General features: G+C 31.3%; 2 protein-coding genes and 1 long non-coding RNA gene across 16 annotated transcripts; 1 reads left to right on the top strand and 2 right to left on the bottom strand.

Annotated features, from left to right (window-relative positions):
• Positions 1 to 465: 465 nt before the first annotated feature.
• Positions 466 to 4,731, bottom strand: LOC122572245. Of its 2 annotated transcripts, XR_006318423.1 has the most exons (5): positions 3,831 to 4,731; positions 3,092 to 3,296; positions 2,807 to 3,007; positions 1,695 to 2,189; positions 466 to 737 (listed from the first exon to the last, which is right to left on the bottom strand). XR_006318423.1 is itself a non-coding variant. In XM_043737027.1 (4 exons), exons 1-3 carry the CDS (start codon positions 4,110 to 4,112, stop codon positions 2,808 to 2,810), a joined length of 687 nt encoding a protein of 228 aa, XP_043592962.1. In that variant the 5' UTR covers positions 4,113 to 4,731; the 3' UTR covers positions 778 to 2,189; position 2,807. The 2 variants fall into 2 exon arrangements, 1 of the variants encoding a protein (XP_043592962.1); XM_043737027.1 differs by lacking the exon at positions 466 to 737 and having other exon boundaries at positions 778 to 2,189.
• Positions 4,732 to 4,747: 16 nt separating this feature from the next.
• LOC122572243 lies at positions 4,748 to 13,426 on the bottom strand. Of its 5 annotated transcripts, none has more exons than XR_006318419.1 (7): positions 12,881 to 13,250; positions 12,419 to 12,486; positions 12,076 to 12,178; positions 7,323 to 11,081; positions 6,968 to 7,236; positions 5,187 to 5,886; positions 4,748 to 5,096 (listed from the first exon to the last, which is right to left on the bottom strand). It is a non-coding gene; the product is annotated as an uncharacterized LOC122572243 (long non-coding RNA). The 5 variants fall into 5 exon arrangements; XR_006318420.1 differs by lacking the exon at positions 4,748 to 5,096 and having other exon boundaries at positions 5,122 to 5,364; positions 5,760 to 5,886; XR_006318421.1 differs by lacking the exon at positions 4,748 to 5,096 and having other exon boundaries at positions 5,122 to 5,886; positions 7,323 to 7,773; positions 10,183 to 11,081.
• Positions 13,427 to 13,538: 112 nt separating this feature from the next.
• On the top strand, positions 13,539 to 19,661 carry LOC122572242. Of its 9 annotated transcripts, XR_006318416.1 has the most exons (9): positions 13,545 to 13,747; positions 13,833 to 14,017; positions 14,182 to 14,273; positions 15,084 to 15,214; positions 15,364 to 15,542; positions 15,979 to 16,159; positions 16,232 to 18,371; positions 18,514 to 18,597; positions 18,711 to 19,661. XR_006318416.1 is itself a non-coding variant. In XM_043737023.1 (6 exons), exons 1-4 carry the CDS (start codon positions 13,689 to 13,691, stop codon positions 15,396 to 15,398), a joined length of 414 nt encoding a protein of 137 aa, XP_043592958.1. In that variant the 5' UTR covers positions 13,539 to 13,688; the 3' UTR covers positions 15,399 to 15,542; positions 15,979 to 16,159; positions 16,232 to 19,661. The 9 variants fall into 9 exon arrangements, 2 of the variants coding, with proteins under 2 accessions (XP_043592958.1, XP_043592957.1); XR_006318415.1 differs by having other exon boundaries at positions 16,232 to 18,597; XR_006318413.1 differs by having other exon boundaries at positions 13,548 to 13,747; positions 16,232 to 16,418; positions 16,490 to 19,661.
• The last annotated feature ends 367 nt before the right edge of the window (positions 19,662 to 20,028 follow it).

Raw genomic sequence — 20,028 nt, 5'->3', positions numbered from 1 at the left:
ACGACTGTGCGATTTCTTGAACAGAAATTAACGAAACGTGGAAAATTATACAAAGTTCGCGATACGATATCAGGAAACACCGATATGCGGATATTTTTTGCTATACGTTGAAAATAAAGTTTGCCAAGTATTTGTTTGCAATGTGAGTTTCGTGTCCTTTCATTCACCCTATTTATTCTTTTATAGACACCGATCGATCGAAAGAACAATCACGGTTCTAGATTTTTACAATACATCTTGAATCATAATTTATGATATCCACGAATAGAGTTAATGAAAGTTTACAACTCAAAATAAAACGAAAACCAAGAATAATTAAATTGTGTATACGTGAATTACTGAAATTGTTACGTGAACTAATTCAAGTATTTTATGTGCAAGTAATTACGCAACATTTTGCTATAATCCTACTTTTATTTTTAATTAAGGCTTATAGTTGTATTGACTATGACCGTGACCGTCTTGGCGGAATTACATATTTTGTTATATTGAAGTAATTATTTTGTAAAAATACGTTAAAATATTCGTGGATATTTATTGACACAATTATTGATCGACGTAAAAAATGTGGATAACGTAGATACCATTGAGCAGCTGTACGGGTTAGAGATCTACCGCGATGTGTGCAGGTCTTCCAGGTGAGACTGCGCGTACACGTAGGCGTAAACTGGAGGAAGGTAATGGTCGAGGATCGCATCAATGAAGGTGGAAAGGCGTATGACCTCGCAAACGAAACACTATAAAACGCATAAACCTCGCGTTATAAATTGTAATCGTTGTTGTGCATAACAATGAATGAATAACGTATGCTATGTATAGTATTATCATTATATATAGTAGTATACACAATTATATTAAAAAAAGGATGGAATTTTAGTAAAGAGGATGGTTTCGATAAGATTTATAGAGCTTATGTTTTGTCTCGCTTTTCTTAATGTTACTACTAGAGCGATATTTGCTTTTAGTATTATAATCTTTATGACTTATGTTGATACCTAGCTGTGTATCACGATTGGAAATAAATAAGTACTGACAGACGTAATGCTCGTATATGAAACGCTTAACAAAATCAATATTTTTCATGATTTCATTTGAAAAAGAAGATAATGCGTACATCTGTACTATATTTGAAATTCTTTTGTATTGTGAGACTTTTATAAACACCTTGAAAGGCTACAAACAGAGTAATATAACAAATTCCATCGAGTTATTGTCTAATATAGCGTAATTGTTCCTAAATAGAGTAATTTTATGCTATTTCCCTAGAAGTTACATTTATACATTTTATAATTCACAATACTTTCTATAACATTTTTTTAGGAAGACTATTTACGTGCTCTTCATTGAATAAATAATTTTATTAGAATGTAAAAACATTTTTTGTTTAAAAACTTGTTTATCTTAAAACCGTTAAGTGTTTCAAAAATTATTGTTAAAACTCAATTACTATCATTACTAGAAATCTTTCACAAAACTTTGATGTACTATATGGGGACCAAACATTCGTTTAAAGAATTTTACTCACGAAATTTTCACAGAAATTTCCCATTCGCATGATTAATTTATCACGGATTTGGGCAAGTAATTAAGAAACGTAAATGAACGAATCAGTCGCTGATTATATGGTAAAACCAGAATCCGTTTATAAATTGAAACGGTATCTAGATAATTAACGAGCATAAATTATTTCTCACATTCTAGATTTGTGTTCTGATTCGTGTACGACTTTCGCATGACTCGTGTACTCGAGACAGATCATTCGTCGTCTTAAATAAAATGCATTCTTCGTGCAAGTTCATCCGGCAAGACATGGCCAATGCTGACGTCAAAGATGAAAAAGGCTGAATACGGAAAAAGCTATTAATGGTTGAGCAACGAATTGCGTCGCTGCCACGTTTGCTATAGGTCAACAGAAAGCATAGACAAATATAGTTGGTCTGTCTCGACTGGTAGACGACACGCTATAGTACGACAAAGAGCAAATATAGCAGTTGGCTCTTCAGGCTAAACAAAGATACTCCCAGAATGAATCGCGAAACCGAATCTTCCTATATCTCTACTGCTTCTGCATGGTCGATATCACTTGACCCACTCTTTCGGATCTAGAAACTGCACCTTCGCTTTTATATCCCGACTCCAGTACCGAACCACCCTCGATGTTCGAGAACTCGATTTTATCACAGAGCATCCTATAACATAAGACGCACTTCATTACAATAAATAGATACTTATAAGGAGAATTAAAGATATTTTTGGAAAATTTATTGCTTAAGCTTTTAATAAGAGGTCATTGTCTTGTAATAATGAATAAGGAATAATCAAACACTTTGTTTCGTTAGTGATTCTAACGTACTTTGTCAATATATGTATATGTTACCGACAATGTGTAAAATACAGGTATTTTATTTAATGCCCGGGAAATCCATAGAACTCTATAAATGGGAATGAAATTGAAATAAATTAGCATAAATGGCAATGGAAATAAATAAATGGGGCAAAGTATGAAATGCTTAATATTTCACAATTTCTTAAATTATAAATGTAACAGTTGTTCGCTCTTAGTTTCCGAGATATTCGCAAAAGACTGCCGGTACTACTACAGTGAATTTTGTCTATAATTGTGAGACCGTAGCAGCATATGCGTCAGAGCCAGCTTTATAGTGGCCGAATAAAAGATAACACCAAACTTATATAAACTATAAATAAAGAATAAGAATTTGGTTGTTGTTGTTGTTGTTGTTGTTGTTAATGGGCAGTATTATTTTAAAATATGGAAAACGTGGTAACTATTTAGAAATACTGTTACCTCACTGATTTCGATGATTTTTTAATATGTTGTAGAACTCTTTCCTATTCATATAATCCCCACTCGGCTTTGGTTTCCGCCGTAAGACTGGCCGTAATACTAACGCATATGCTGTCATGGACGCACAATTGTAGACAAAATTCACTACAGTAGTACCAACAGTGTTTCCCGAATATCTCAGAAACTGGAACCAACCTGCGACTGTATGTATAAGAAAAAATTTTCAAAATGTTGAGTTCAACAACATACCTAAATTTCATCAAGATCAGTGAAGTGTACCCTTACATGCACAATCATCGCCCCTTCCTCTTGTCTCTTCAATAAGAAAGTCCTGTGTTTTACTTCGTATTTTACTTTTTTGTACTTTACTCCTTTCATTTTCATATACCTTGTCTTTGTCACATATCTTTTGAACTTTTTCATAACTCTCTTCGCATATTTTGCCTATCACTTCTCCTTCCTTATAATGCCAAGGTATTATATACAATGCCTGGAGAAAGTATAAAATATATTAAAATAACACGGACACATCATCAAGTAATATTATATAGGTTATTATATTATTATATTAAGTACAATTTTATTATGTTAAGTATATTATATAGTTAAGTAATATATATATAGTTAATATTGTAAGCTTTACATAGATTTTTAAAGCTATTTTTGTTTATAAATGAATTTAGGAAGAGATTCGTGGTTTTTATGATAACAGCAACGCACGAGGGTAGGCAACATACTTTATCTTGAGAAAGAAGTAGTCTGAAGCAGAAAAAATATTTGTCGCATAATGATATTTTCATAATTTTTCGAAATAAGTTTTGTCACGTCTTATATACGTTATCGTGTCGTTACATTTTGTATCATGGTTTATTCATGTTTTAACCGACAGATACAACAACTTCTTTAATTTGTTAAATATGTTCATATTGCCTAACACTCATTCGCAAGCGTTTCATCATGCGCTCTAATTAAAAAGGATAAAACAACAGACGCCGCTAGGCAAAGGGGATTCGATTAGGGTTACCTCCTCTGTCAAGTATCTCATGAAAAAGTCAAGCAGTCCACATCGTACGAACTGGGGAATTGAAAATTGCCACGTGTCAGGTGAAGCACCAGACGACAATAGGCACGTGCAGTCTGGAATCTCGTAACCGGATACGCTGGAACCGGGTTCCACGGGTATCAAGGGTGGTTCGAGTTCGTGGCTCTTCCAGATATAAACTGAACCCGTTGTGTCACACGTGATGTCCTCGTAGATTGCAAATGGGTGTTGTGTTCGAAGTATTGGTCGCAATCCTTCGTGCATATAACACGCTGTCGTACATCGTGCGTTGTCTTTGTAAAATTCGTTGCATAAATTACTATATCGCTTACAGGTCAGAAGCAAAGGATATAATAAATATATTTCTGTAAATTATCTTATGAAGATTCATATTTTAACATAAACACAACAGCATATTTTAACATAAAATAATTAAAAGTGGGAAGAACTTATCAGGTCTAAAAATATGATTAAAGAAGTTTCTTAGAAGTCAAATATATGTCGGAGATGAAGGAACACCGGAGCCTTCCTTTGGAACCTTGGGAAAATCCCTTAATAATGTAATTTAGATTCTACCGTAGCCGTAATTAAACAATTGTCAGTCAACCTGAGTGTACTTATTTGGGACCCGTGACAATGAGCTTGGGATCGAGGCGACAACCAGTCGCCAACGTAGCCGCGGTCAAGGGATGAACGTTTGTTTAACAAAGACCTTATTCGCCAGGTAAGATGATCGCCAGATGCCGACGCGTTTCGGCAGTGCACGTTCAGCTAGCCTGAGGACCCGTTGTAAATCTTAAGATTTAGTTAATTACAAGTCCTTCAAACAGAAAACAGTCTTGTCCCAACTACGGGAAGATAGATACCTTCTCTCGAACGACGCTCCTCATTANGCAACTTTTCCCTCAAGGGGGGCTAGCATTCTTTTCCAACCGTCGACGTGGAAATTGACCAATTAACAGCAACGTCAATTTCCCTCACCCTCTGAACGAAGGCATAGCTCCACGAATCCGATGACCTCATGCGCTTGGGGAGACCCGTCATAGTTTTCCTCGGTGGCACCATCGAGACGAAGAGGGATTCCTGTTTGCGTCTTTACTAACGAACAGAGTACCATCTTCACGATCCGGACTTAGATTTTGTGAGATCATACATCTACGATCCCGTTGACCGCGGATTCGTTATCGAACCTAGGATCATTGTCGTTAGCGTCTCGATTATCTAATTACCACGGTTACTTGTCGATATCTGTAACAATCATACTTGCTCTAGTCAATATCTTCTCTATTGCATAACGACCACGTTTAATCACAACGAAGGTTTCTTTCACGCCCTTACCCCAGCGCTTCTCCGACATATATAATATAACTTAAAACAAATAATATTTTAATATTCTGACGATCAATATCTTTAAAGTTATGAGAAGGGTGGAAGAATACGTGTTTAGTGCCAAATAAAAGGACAGTCTCATACTATAGACTGAATTAACGATGTACTGAATTTTAAGATTGCCCTCCTGTAACAAATGGAACATTATTAGATTACATAATTATCAAATCACCCCAAAATTTTCAATTTATTTAGAACAATTTATATAGAACTAGATACAACACGACAAAATTAAATTAGAAGCATGCATAAATCAAACAAAATTGATTAATAAAATAGTTTCTCTAATAAAATATATGATAGAGGCACCTTATACATTAATAACATTTATCATTTATTATTATTTACAAACACAGAGATACATATTACGATATATTTTTGCTCTAATAGAATTTTCGCATTTGTACGTATTTATATTTGTACATTGTGTTCTATGTTACTCGTTATCATCTGATAATGAAACAGGGACTAATGACATACCTTGTTACCATAGGTTGACAGAGATGAATGAAGTAGCCTTACCTTACATGGGAAGTTCTTCCAAATAGCTCTACGACTCTACTACAGGGCAGAGTTTTTTTTTGGTGTGACAGAAAGAGATCACAGAAATTCATAGAAAGGTGCTTCACTACAAATGGATATTTGTTACCTAAAAATGAGCTATTTGTAGTTAGTTTGGAATAGACATTTTCAAAAAATATAAACATTTTTTTGCAAAATTTCCATCACTATATTCCAGTATATATATTTACTATATGTATACATTCGTTACGTTTATACCAGTCTTATCATATATAATCTTACATAATAAATAATGTTTTTATTATGTTGTAGTATGATATGATTTGATTAATGATTTGATAATATGATCGAATATCATGATATACTCTCTAATAGCCGTAAGATATTTGTAATTTTAAATCGATAAATAAACCGCGTCACTTAATCACAGCAATGAAGAAAAGCGAGCGTTATGAGTGTTTAATAAAAGAATCGTTTGTTACAATATAAATTAAATTGCAGCTCCTTCAATTAATACAGTTTCTTTCAAGTTTACGATATTTGAGATTATTGGACTTACTGTGCTATTAATATTTTAATTTACTCTTTATATCTTAGTTGTGATTTATGTTCATAATTTATGTAAAACCAAGTTCAATTTCTAGACTAAAATAAATAAATATTTTAGTAAACTATTCTAATAAACATTTCTATAGTTTGAAAGCTTTTTCCAACAAGTGATCGTTAAATTTGAGGAATTCATTTAATTTGAGGAATATACAAAATATATATCTTTAAATATATAACAAAAAATATACCTTTATGGAAATTTTTTTACAAGAGAATCAAACTAAAAAGATTATGTTTCCAAAATTTAATCTGATTTAGTATCACATATTAATATGATCAGAATATATCAATGTTATATCTATCATTATAAAAGAAAATTTATTTAAAAAAAAACAAAAATATTGAAGTGGTGAAATAAATAATAGTGTTATTAGTTACTTAATTCATTTACAAAAGATAATAGAACAAAATAGTAGATATACATATATACCACTTATTAAATAGATCTCACAAACTTGTTACATGATTCAATATTTTAATAGCTTAAAGCAAAGTTGATGCATGTTATAAAATATCATCTTGCGATAAACAATTTTAAGAATAATAAATTTATTTGTCCTATTTAAATAGCACAGTAATGTCAAAGCTTTTAATCTTACCACATCGAATACTTCATCAGGTGGATGAGGCAAAACGAACTTCCGATCCTTTACATTCGACACATTGTTAACAGTCCATAAGACAACGCAACTATTTTTTTTCTTTGCCTCTCGTACTTGTCATTTCCGAATATTTTGGAATTTGCCAATTTTATGAGAAATGATATTGAGGATCACCTGGTTGCAAGAATGGTATCCCAGTGTTAGCGAAAGTAGCAATCTGGCAAATGCAATGAAGTGAAAAGATCAATTTTATTTCTAAAGAAACTCTGAAAGATAAGAGAGAAAAGTAAATTTATATTAAATTCATTTAAAAACAATAATAAATGTAAACTGGATGACGTTAATTACCTACCAAAAAATAATTCATCAATTTTCAAACTGGACGTCGTTGAAATTTAATCTAAATTAATGTCATAATTAATATGATCCATAACAATCTTAGATCGTTATATAAACAAAATGTTTATCATTATCTTATAAAATATGTAAATTAATGCATTCCCAAACGTTGTTGTTAATTACAGAGCTATGCATATAATTATAAAACCATAAATCATTAAAAACGCTAAAAGAATGAAAAGAGATAGTTATGGGAATTGCTGTACAAAAATAGCAAAGGGACGCGAGAAAAGGAGCACAGTCTAAGATATATCTACAATAATTACAAACACGTATAATTTAGCAAGCGTGAGTACTAACGTTCTTATGAAATATTTATCTGCCTAAGGATTCTCCACGTGTAAAATTTCGTAGTACGTATGTTCTTACACAACGCGCTCAAATCCAGGAGGTTCCAACTAATCCTTAATTAAAATTATAATTGCCCAACAAATTTTTTCTTTTTACACTACAAATTCGTGAGTTTTTGAAACTCGCGTATAATTACTACATGCAATTTTAATCACAATGACAATAGCACATTAAGATGGTTAATGATTAAGAAACATTATAATTACCAATCCAAACGTATGTATAATATTAAAGTTTAAACGTTTTGCAGAGATTGCGAAAGTATCTAAATACTGAGTTGCCTATTATATAAGCCCAAATATTCAAAAGCCCATTTTTAACATTTATTGCATGTTTAAGATGGCTATCCATGGTGCATACTAATTTTTTACTAACTATTATATGTACACGTTAATTCATACGTAAAATGTACGTACATACATATATGTGTTTGCGATAAATCTTTTATAACTTCTATATACATTTTCAGATTCTCAGAAATTTGACCAATATAACCATTACAGCCGTGTCTCATAACATCGCTAATGATATTTCTAAATGTTTTATGTAACGCATATAATATATAAATTATATAATATAAAAGTTTTCTAGGACAAGTATTGAAATATGTATTTCGTGGGCCGATGTATTTCTACATACTAAATCCGATTGATTGCGATGTCGATCAATCACAACCTCGAAACGAATACACATCTCGACGCACGATTTCAAACGTTCGGAGACCAGTAGCTTCTCAAAAGATGTGCGATTAACGCTCGACACGATTTTTCTAAGGTATAATATTTCTGCGAGGCAGAGGGTGCCTACGTTTGCTACGTTCAACAAGGGAAGAATAAGATGTTCTCCAAGTAGGAAGCAGTTGTCGATGAACAAAGTGGGTCACGAGCTGCGACCTCCGTGTCTTTTACACAACCTCGAGGATTCCGCTTCTCCACTTAATTACCTTCACGTCCTCCATGCATGCGACGCGAATTTTAACACATCAAACACAGCTACCGTGACGCGGAAAAATGTTTCAGATAATGGAGGAACCAAGAATTCTTCACGAAAAGGAAGTTGTACGAGATCCTTCGATTAGGAAGGAAAAAGGCAATTTTCTATAGGAACGGTTTTTAGTATTTTTTAACATCCTTTGCAATCACTATCTCGATATCATTGTACAATCAGTATTTCAAAATTTACTGTTCCCATTATTTAGGAGACTGAACTTTCTAACGGCACAATAAGAATTTATTTATCCGACACGAAATTTTAATTGTTGTTTGATTCACTAAAAATTCTATCGATTAACTGTATTTTAACGTGTTGCAGGAAATCTCAATGAGTGCTTTATCGCGTTTGTAATATTAATTAATTTTCTATTGATAAAGAAAAACAAGAAAAAAAGATAGACAATACCGGTGTTGTTATGCCGAATTATTTGTCCAATATTGATAGCTATATTAATCTATCCACTCACATTTATATGTTCACAACACTAATAACGGTGCAGTGCAGCCATATAGAAGGCTATTGGAACAGTACCAGATGATACAGAAGCAGGAATATGTTTCCACAGCCCAGTGAAAGAAGATTGGACATGATATAGGCGCAACACTACTTTAACTAGTTAGTTATTTACTAAAACTAATTAAAACAATCATGATGGAAGAACGCAACGCTAATTCTTAAAACAAAAATAAAATAAATATCCACATACATATAATGAAAAAGCTATTTCACATATCGTGTTACTACAAACTGCGATATTATAAAATCAATGGGACATTTAACATCTCTAAATCCAACTTTAAATAAAACAAGAAATTTTAAAGGACACAAGAGAAACTCTAATATGAATTACTCTCTCAGAAATTCTGACTATTCATAATCAAAATTGCTCCGGACAGTATCATTATGGCGATGGCATAATTCGTAACATTAAAATAAACACGATTATCATCTTTCCACAAGTCTAATTTAAACCGTAATCAGTCCCTCGCGACGCTAACAAAAAGCCACAAAACTTTTTCGCAACTCTAATTCAAACCATAATTAATCTCTTACAACGCTAATGAAAAAAACCGCGATTTATATGATGGTGGACCGACGTATACATAGGCCGAAAAAAATACTACAATTACAAATGCTAAAAGCGAGCATAGTGGCAAAGTAATAATGAGAATGACTCTCCATGCTTTGGCTGATCTAAAAGATGGAAAGCCATTAGTAGTTGTGTCTCTCCTATGGCAATTTTTCCGGGTCTCTGCGACTCGTAGCATGTTCCTTTTTCGAACACAATGCCCACTGAAACTTAAATCTAGCTCGAGACTTTCTAATCGGGAAACAAAGAACAACTTATAAAGATAAAATAAAATATAAATCGCGGAAGCTAATTCAAGTGCACATCATAGTGATCGCTGTTCATTCGCATGTGCATGCTCGAGTAATACATGTAATCGTTTGTTTCGAGATCTACTCACGACCACAATCGCAAAATTTGAAAAATCGGTGGGCAAATCAGCAGCCAGAGGCAAATGGTATGCTCCACTTGTGACACAAGCTTCGCCGTCAATCTTTTAAATCAAATTTATTGAAATAGATTGGACCACGCGAAAACACGCCTACCCGATCAGAAACTGTGCCAACCTGTCCGGCACTACTTACTTATAATTAACACTCACGCTAGAGGCTATGCTACCTATCCTATCTAGTCCTATATTTAAAAAATAACAAAACAGACATACCAACACGCTCGCTCCACGCTTCTCACACATAACCCGAACATAAGAACCTACACAAGAGAGACGTCCCGGGACATCTTCGACACCCGAGTTTAGCACACAATTTTCACACTCTAATTTACATATCATTTTCCTGAAATCAATTGACGATGTTTAGAGACCATTTCATAAAAATATCATGTATATTTCAACCTTAATAAAGTATATTTGAATTTAAATTTTAATTAAATATTCATAATCGTATATAATCATGTATATATCATTCAAAGAAATAATTTTACTAGAATAGATCATGATATCTGAATTAATTTAACTATCGTTGTAATTTAATACTAAGATTAATATTACTATTTATAATCTACTATACATATTTATTAGCATCGTTATTGTAAATTGTAATTGGATTCATATTTGCGAATTTATAAATATTTTAAAATTATAATGAATAGCCAAAGCGACGCAATTCCACGGCCTAACCACACAAACGTGCGCATGCACACACATACACACGCAGTGCAAAGTACGTGCACCATACTAACGCAACATCAGTCACTGAAAAATTGTTAAGCTCACAAACTAGTCATCATGCCCATTGCTTTTCTCCCACACAACTAGAACCTAGGCACGTGAGTGAGTAGCTGGAATTAAACATGGAAGGGGTTAAATCTGAAAATCGAAGGCTAAAACTATGATTAGCAATCGTATTTACATCTATTATATTTTGCATATAACGGGATAATTAATAAAACATTATATAATTATATAATTAATAAATCATTTCATTCAAATTTTAATAACTCTACTTTACATTTTACTTTACTTTATCCATTTGCAAATAATATTTATATTAATAACTGTAAGTGAAATATTAATAAAAATATTCTTGGGCGATCCCTTCGTCAAAATCCATCTTTGAAACACAAAGAGTCATTTAAAACTCGTTTTGATTCTAGAATCTGCCTATTGCGAAGTATCTTCTTGGACATAAAATTTGGTATATTTTAACGGACGGACAAAATTAGAGTTTAATACCTCCATGTTTTATATTTAAAATTTTACTGAAATTATGCTGAATATGGAACTCAAATAATAAAGTTGTTTCATCGTAAAATAGAACATAAAATTAAATATAATCATCACTAGCATTACAGTAATAATTTCAACCATAATTGAAATTTTCATAATAAGGCAGTCAAATGGTATCAGATTTTCTCATTATAAAATATTTAAAAGGCTCATTTCGTTATTTATTTCAATATTGTTGTACATGCTTGTAAGGATTATTTAATCTATATAAGTAGACATATTGAATATATGTAATTTAATTTCATAAATAATTTTAATATTTTATTATTCATACAAATTCTTCATATTGTAATATGTAAATATTGTACTCATATATTAATGCATTACCATCAACATTTAAAAACGCGATGTGCAAAGAAACCAATCCTGAACTAACAAATAAAATACAGACAGGAAAATGTTACTATTCACAGGTATAATAAATATCCGTGGTCACTATGCCCGTCAAAAATTCTACGTAATATAACCAGTCACCCGTGTCGATTCGGACCTTTCATCCTACAACATGATTGATAGACGAAAGGGACAAAAATGCATACGACTTACGATTATATACGAACAACGTTGTCATCGATACTGTTGCCCAATAGAAATTCTCATCTAGTCGGAATTGTCGAATTCAATGAAAGAAATGAAGGTTGGAAGAAACCTATAACAAAGTATAAAATATGATTATTTGTTGTTACTAATGGTGTTAATTATTTTGAAAGTTTCTAATGATAAAAATTTGATTTCTATTAAATAATGAATTTCGTGTTAATATTCAATTGAAGAATAAGAGGTTTACACTTATTGAATTTTCAATCAGATTCTATTCTTTAATTAATAATAATTATTATAAAATATAAGGAAGAGAATTAAATGAAGTGCAAAATAAAATGTTACTTACATTCTTGACTTTTCAAGCACTACTACGTCCTTTTCGAGGAGCAAGAAAAAGAGGAAGTAATCAAATACCTGTAACAAAATGTGAATTATTATAATTTGTTTTGAAAAAAGTAATGATTGTTCGAACAATTTAAGATAATGAAATATAAAACTTTACGGAAAAATTAAGATCGCATAATTATTATTACCGTAAAATCGAACGATATTATCAAACTATATTTCTTTTGTTAATGATGTATGAAAGAAAAGGAAAAGAAAGTAAAAAAAACTATCCAGAGAAAAGAAGGAAAGAAAAAAATTGAGGGCAGTGAAAAGGAAAAGAATTTCACTCCAATAATGGTTTGTACTTCTCGACGTAACTTTGATTGAAAAACAGTAAACATCTATTCACATTAAAAAACGACAGATCACTATAAATTGTATTAGATTATGAATGTAAAATGTATAAAATTAAGATTCTCACTATTTTGAAACAATGACTTGGTTTTGTATATTAAATTTTCCACATTTATGACGAGCTCTCGACAGTTGCTTCCTCTTCTCAATATGACACCGCGCGAAATGGTGCAATTTCAAATTTTAATTTCGAAATTTACCACCAGGGTGCGTTTGATGCAGGAACGTATCCAGTTCTCTCAGTACCCGGGTACTATTCAAATGATTGAAATTTCGATATCTATCTAAATAAAACTCTACATCCAAATACAATAAATCAGTATAAATTGTGTTAATTAATCGTTTTATTACTAACTATACCTAAGGTATAGTTAAATTGTTTCTTACTAAATGACAACGACGAAAATACGAGAATTTTCGTAATCAGCCTCAGGCATTAAAATAAAACGAGAATGCTCATGGATTTCTTCGTCTGCAATGTTAATAACTGCAAATATAGAATAATTCAAATAAAGATTCTCACCATTTTGAAGCAATGAGACGGCAATGTGTATCAAATTTTCCACACTTATGATGAACTCTCTGCAATTGCTTCTACCAACCTTTCAATACGACACCGCGCGAAATGATGTAATTTTAAAATTTAATTTCTATTTCTGCCACCAGGGTGCAAATGATACAGGTAGCTACATATCGTATAGTATATATACGTATTATATCCTCTCTAGTATTATGTTTTATCAAAGGGGTAGTAAGCACTTGATACTTAATCAAGTAGTTTTGATATTGTAATATCAGTGTTTGATATTTATGCTCTTTTTGTATTAAGAGATATCGCTATTCTGGCATATTGTCGTCTTAAATATAAAATATAAATGATGGATAATTCTACGGCACAAAGTGTAGAACAAACTTTTGGTAAAACGTTTCTGCAGTTCGTACTTTTTTTAGTTTATTATTATCTTAATTACTTATTTACATTTTTATTCTTTTAATTCCTTTCCTTTTTTCCCAATTAGGTATTGTTTACATAATAAAATATTACTCAAACGTGATAAATGTGGCGCTTTTGAAGTGTCTGGGACATCAAATAATATTAGAACTTTATCAGACTGTTTATATATTATTGACAATATTAAATCGGAAACAAATAAGAAACTAAAAAAGTTACAAAATGAAGCATTGACTGTAGACTATTCACGCTGTATGTAATATATACTAAATTTCATATTTATGATATTTCAAATAAACTTTGTTACTCTTATATCATTTATATCATTAAGTATATCTAAATTTATGTAAACTTAATATGATTAACAAGTTAAAAATACCATAATGTAGATTAATAATAATAGATTACTATTTTAGATTCAGCTCTAATAAAGACCAGGACTAAAACAAACAAAAGTAAAGTGAAAAATATTTCCAAAAGAAAACGTATATGAATTTATGATAAATGAGTAAGGAATTAGATATTTATTTATACAATTCATCTTCATTATAAATGTTACACAAGTTTGAAAGACTGTCTTCTCAATAAATATAAAAATGGAAATGAAATATATAACTTTATTGTAAAAAATAAACTATGATAAATAATTTTGTTGTTAATACATTGAATGCCACAGCAGTCACCAGTGAATGGCATTCAACCTATAATATTTCAACATTATACGTATCACATAATAAAAAATTCATCATGGTACCATGAGCAATCCCTGTAAAACTAGCATGGCATTCAACGTGTTAATTATTGGTTCTATTTCAGTCCTTATTTCACTTTTAGAAAAATTTGAGAAACCTCATGAAAAATTCTATTATTTTAATGTTTTGAAACATTTAATCCATAAAAAAGAATTTAAACAACTAAAATCAGAATGTAAATATAAGTTAATAAAAAGCAATTGAAGCCACGTTTTGATATTATATTCCTCTTATTTAGAAAGTTATGAAATTTAAGAAAAGTACAAAGAACTATATTTCAGGTATTGGATATATCATGCTTTAAACTGTTTAATTTGAAACCTTTTATTGAAAAATTAAATATACATAATTATATTCTTTTAACAAAATATAACAATGAATTTTCAGCATATGAATATATTTATATAATATTTATATCCAACAAAACAAGGTAGTAAATATAAACAAAACTTGATTGCTGTGGCTACAATCAAATTTTGTTTACATTTACTATCCTGTCTTGTTGAATAGACTTTTTGTCAGATTTCTTTTAAAAATATTACATGCTTATTTTCATATGACATCAGCTTCTGGAAATAATAATGGAACATTATATATCGTATATTCAACTTGGAACTCCATCCAAAGGAAATTTAAGAAAGGAATACGTTCAGAAGTCTTGCAGCCTGATACAAAATGTAATGAATGGAAGCCGCTAGTAGGTATATAATAATTTCTAAAAATTCTGAAAATTCTACTACCTATATTTAAACCAAAGTATATTAAACCAATATATGTAATTACACTATTTAAATACAAGTAATTTTATATTCTATCAAGCAAACTGTCTAAAAAATTATTTTCTAGGTATTATACCATTTATCATAAGAAACCTGAAATAAATCATTTGAATATAACTACAATATTTAGAATCACTAATTTTGAAAACAAATGGGGATCAATTATTCAACACAGATGTGATACAGAAACAACACTTATCTTTATATCTTATGATATAACAAGTCTTTTTGCTCCTAAAATATAAGGTACAGTTACTTTCAATTTTATATATTTGATATATTTAGAAATAAGTACCAAAATTCTTACTTTATATTTTAGAGAAATTATATAACATTAAACAATCACTCTCTCTTCATAAGAATCTTCTTGAAAATTTGATACTCAAGTATTTGTAATAGTATTATGCGATTATAAGTAAAAAATTTGTTGATGAGATTGTATGTTATAAACAATATTTTGCTGATTCAAATTTGTTATTACTCCTAACATCTGGTACTTTATATTCAAGTACAAATATGAATTGACAACAAGTAAAAAACAGCTGGTTACAAAAAAAATTTCTGCTCATTTTTTGTCAAAAATTATGAAAAAAAATTTTAAGAAAATTGTATTATTAAAATACTATAAATACTATCTAAAATTAGTATCTGAACTTACAAAACATGATATTTTAATTTATAGGTAAAAATAGATGAAAAGGTTAATGTCATAACAAAAGGTTCAAGGTTCAATTTTATCACCTATTTTATCAGATATATATTATAATTTTATATTACATAAGGCAACAAATTTAACAATTGGTACAGTTATAAAATACATAAATGATATTTTATATGTTACTGTAAGTGAAACTTATAAGATGGTAAGATATACAATCGCCTAATAAATTCATAAATATATTGTATTTTATTAATTATTTTGTTTTATGGAATAGATTTTTACAACTAACAAAAAAGGAGTACCACGATATAATTGTTTTTTTAAATCATCAACGACACAAAGTAATGTGGCTTATGATGGGAACATAGCTGGGGACAATATTGCTTACATTGGATATAAAATTAATCATCCGCTTTAAAAAATTTCATTGACAATATTACAACTATTCAATGAAATCTGAAGTGGGTAATCTATGTTCTTTAGTGTAATTGTGTGAACTCGTGTATAATAATAATAATTTATTATATTTTAGGCATTGTGCCCATTACAAGAAAATTTTCTAGCAGTATTATCAGGCAGATTATTATTTTTTCTTTATCTTTCTCTTACAACTATTCATATCTTATTTTATATAATCTATATTTTTATTTCTACAAAATTATAAATTTATTATTATTAAATATACGGCATTAGATATACATTGAGCAGTTGGTGTTCAGAATCATCCACAAAATTCAGAAGTAGGGCGCATGGAGATTCATACGAACCTGCCGATCCTCGCACACATCGAGTCTGCATAGGCCTAACTCGAGCATTGATTTGTTATGATATTATCGATCATCGATCATCGTTATTGTTAAGTTAAACACGTGGAATTTGCACGTGCATTGATCGTCTCAGGATATTTTAATACGAAAATAAAATATTTATTTAAACAAATAATATATAGACAGAAAGAAAATATTAAACTAATCGAAAACAAACTAAACATGTCTCTCTCTGCACGAGGATTTCTGATTTCATTTTTAACTTCAGTTCTACCTGAGCAGCCAGATGTGAGAAACTGTGCTTCAGTGAAAGTGTGACAAGCAGTGAATTTAGGTGAATGAAAAGACAACAAACACTGGCAAATGGTAAAGCTACAAAATGCAACAGCAAATACCACCAATCAAAATAACGAACAAAGGTGAAATATATTACATAAATAAAGCTATAAAAAAAATGGAAATGATTCAAAACCAAGAAGGAAACAGCTACGATGACGAACTATCATACCAAGATGAACACTGGAAGACAGTAACAGCGCACAAAAAGCGTAAAATAATACCAGGCCCAAACGCCATGAAAACTTCACATACAGAAAAGCAACAATAGCTACAAGATATCCCACTCTGAAATTCATTCGGTTCACTAATAGAAGAAATAGATACAGACCCAAAAGAAAAGGTTAAAACTCATATCGTTAAACCACCACCGATCTACATAGATGCCCAAATAATAGATCCACTAATCAAATTATTGAATAACACTGCTGGAAAAGAAAACTGCAGTATAAAGCAGTTGAAACTAGAACAAGAGAAAGTACAAACAAAAACTCCAGAAATCTTCAGAAAAGTGACGCTATTAAAGGAGAAAAACACTGGGTATCATACATACCAGCTCAAAACAGAAAAAAACTACAAAATAGTAATTAGAGGACTACACACAAGAACAAACACAAAAAGTATATGTGAGGAACTAGCAAAAATCGGAAACAAAGCAAGAACAATAAATAATATAACCAGATACAATACGAAACAGCAATTGTCACTGTTTCTAATAGAACTTGGTAAAGTTAACTACCCTTGGGTAACTACCCAAAGGTAATAACAAAGAAATCTTAGACATTAAAAAAATCCTAAACACAATAGTAACAATTGAGCCACCTTGTTATAAGAAGGACATACCGCAATGCAAATGGTGTCAACAATATGGACACACAAAAAACTACTGCAACAGAAACCCGGAGTGTGTCAAATGTGCAGAAAACCACCTAACAACAAACTGCCCATAAGCAGGAAAAATAAACGAAGTAAAATGCTATAACTGTGATGGAAACCACCTAGCAAGCTATAAAGGCTGCGAAGTCAGAAAATAACTACAACAAAAACTGTTTCCATCACTTCGAAGCAGAACATATGGCAACTATCCCCCACAACAAGAAATAGTAGAACTAGAGCTAACACCAAATGTACAAAACATACCGAATACTAATCATAGAAACATGAACACCTTTGGTAGCCGAAGTTATGCACAAGTAACTAATCAAACACCACCCTTAAACAACCAAGACAACAACAATAACAACGCTGTAGAAATCAAGGAACTGCTCAAGCAATCCATCAAAAACACTGAAATGCTAACAAAAATGATAAGTGAGCAAAATACATGTTAAGTAAAAAATAGAAATGGGTATGCTGAAAATAACAGCTTGGAACTCCAATGGCCTACAACAACGGGCCCTCGAAACTAAAACATTTCTATATAACAATAATATTGACATATTACTTGTTTCAGAAACACATTTCACACCAAAAAGCTACATGAAAATACCATATTACACCATCTATAATAACAAACACTGCTCAGGAAAAGCACATGGTGAGGCTGCAGTGATAAGAAATGATATTAAACACCACTTACATAGTCAAATTAGTCAGGAAAACGTTCAAGCAACCACCGTTACAATACAAACTAACAGCAATTACTTCCAGATGTCAGCAGTACATGCACGACCGTAATACAAAATGACATTACAAAAATGGGAACAGTATTTTCAATCCTTAGGTAACAAATACATCGCAGCGGGAGACTTCAATGCAAAGCACATGCTATGGGGCTCAAGAATGAAGACACCTCGAGGTAGAACACTAGAAAAATATATTAGAACTAGTAATCTCAACATATTATCCTCAGGAAGACCATCATACTGGCCGACAGATCTAAACAAAACTCCTGACTTGCTTGATTTTGCAGTTATAAAAGGACTAAACGCAAACAAATTAAAAATATCACCCAGTCTTGAGCTTAGCTCTGATTGTACACCGATAATAATAGAATATACAAGCAAGGCAATACTTTATAAAATCCAAATCAGAGTCGCTTTGCAATAAAAGCACCAAATAGCATACATTTAAAAAACTAATTGAGAGCAAAATCAACTGCAATATTCCACTAAAAACATCTGAACATATCGAACAGGCAGTAACAACATTGACAGAAATTATACAAGAAGCAGCATGGGCAACTACTAATTATGAACCAAACAACAGGCAAACAAAAATAATTCCAACAGACATCTTTGACAAAATCAAGAACATACTAAATGAATTATAGACAAAATACGGATAAAAAGAAGATAGATGTACTAGCTAACTAGTGGAAACTCTAAACTCAGCATAGAAAATAAACTAAAAATCTACAAAACGATAATAAAACCAATTTGGAAACCAGAAACGATAATAAAACCAATACCGCTATGGGGGACATCAACAATGAGCCACATAAATAAACTAGAGTCGCTACGATCGAAGATACTGAGAACAATAGTCAACGCCCCATGGTATGTCAGAAACGAGGATATACGCAAAGACTTAAAAATACCAACTGTCAAAGAAGAAATCGGCAGGTACGCAGAAAAATACAAGGAAAGAACGGCAACACATCCAAACCGACTGGCTGCTGAAGCGAGCGAAACTCTCAGAAAGAAGACTAAAAAGAAAACACCCCACTGACCTCACTAAAGAAATAAAATAGTCAAACTCGGAGATGGTATCCCGCTGGGGATAGCCATTCACATGTTATTTAGCAGCTGGACAAATTGTAAAGTACAAATTAAATAATAAAAAAAAAAAACTTTTAACTTGAAGCAGAGCTGGCCCAAGGCAGATTCAGCGCGTACGACGGAACCCGGTCCAGCAGTCTACGAAAATTACCCAATTAAAAAACACCGATTTTGATTAATTTTTTACAGAATGATGATACCTTTAACAAATGCAAGACATTTTTTTAGTAGCGATGATTCAGTTTAAA

The sequence above is a fragment of the Bombus pyrosoma genome, linkage group LG10 (genome assembly GCF_014825855.1).
Source record: "Bombus pyrosoma isolate SC7728 linkage group LG10, ASM1482585v1, whole genome shotgun sequence".
NCBI lineage: Eukaryota > Metazoa > Arthropoda > Insecta > Hymenoptera > Apidae > Bombus > Bombus pyrosoma.
The sequence above is the reverse complement of the archived record's forward strand: the minus strand, read 5'-3'. Positions and strand labels throughout refer to the sequence as shown.

Excerpts from the sequence above, each read along its gene's own strand:
- LOC122572245 (XM_043737027.1), bottom strand. The coding sequence starts at position 4,112 with ATGCACGAAGGATTGCGACCAATACTTCGAACACAACACCCATTTGCA. Across the intron at positions 3,297-3,830 it reads TGAGATACTTGACAGAGGAG|GCATTGTATATAATACCTTG; the intron begins GTAACCCTAATC and ends TACTTTCTCCAG. Across the intron at positions 3,008-3,091 it reads AAGGGGCGATGATTGTGCAT|TCGCAGGTTGGTTCCAGTTT; the intron begins GTAAGGGTACAC and ends TTATACATACAG.
- LOC122572242 (XM_043737023.1), top strand. The coding sequence starts at position 13,689 with ATGATGGATAATTCTACGGCACAAAGTGTAGAACAAACTTTTGGTAAA. Across the intron at positions 14,018-15,083 it reads GACTGTAGACTATTCACGCT|CTTCTGGAAATAATAATGGA; the intron begins GTATGTAATATA and ends ATATGACATCAG. Across the intron at positions 15,219-15,363 it reads TGAATGGAAGCCGCTAGTAG|GTATTATACCATTTATCATA; the intron begins GTATATAATAAT and ends ATTATTTTCTAG.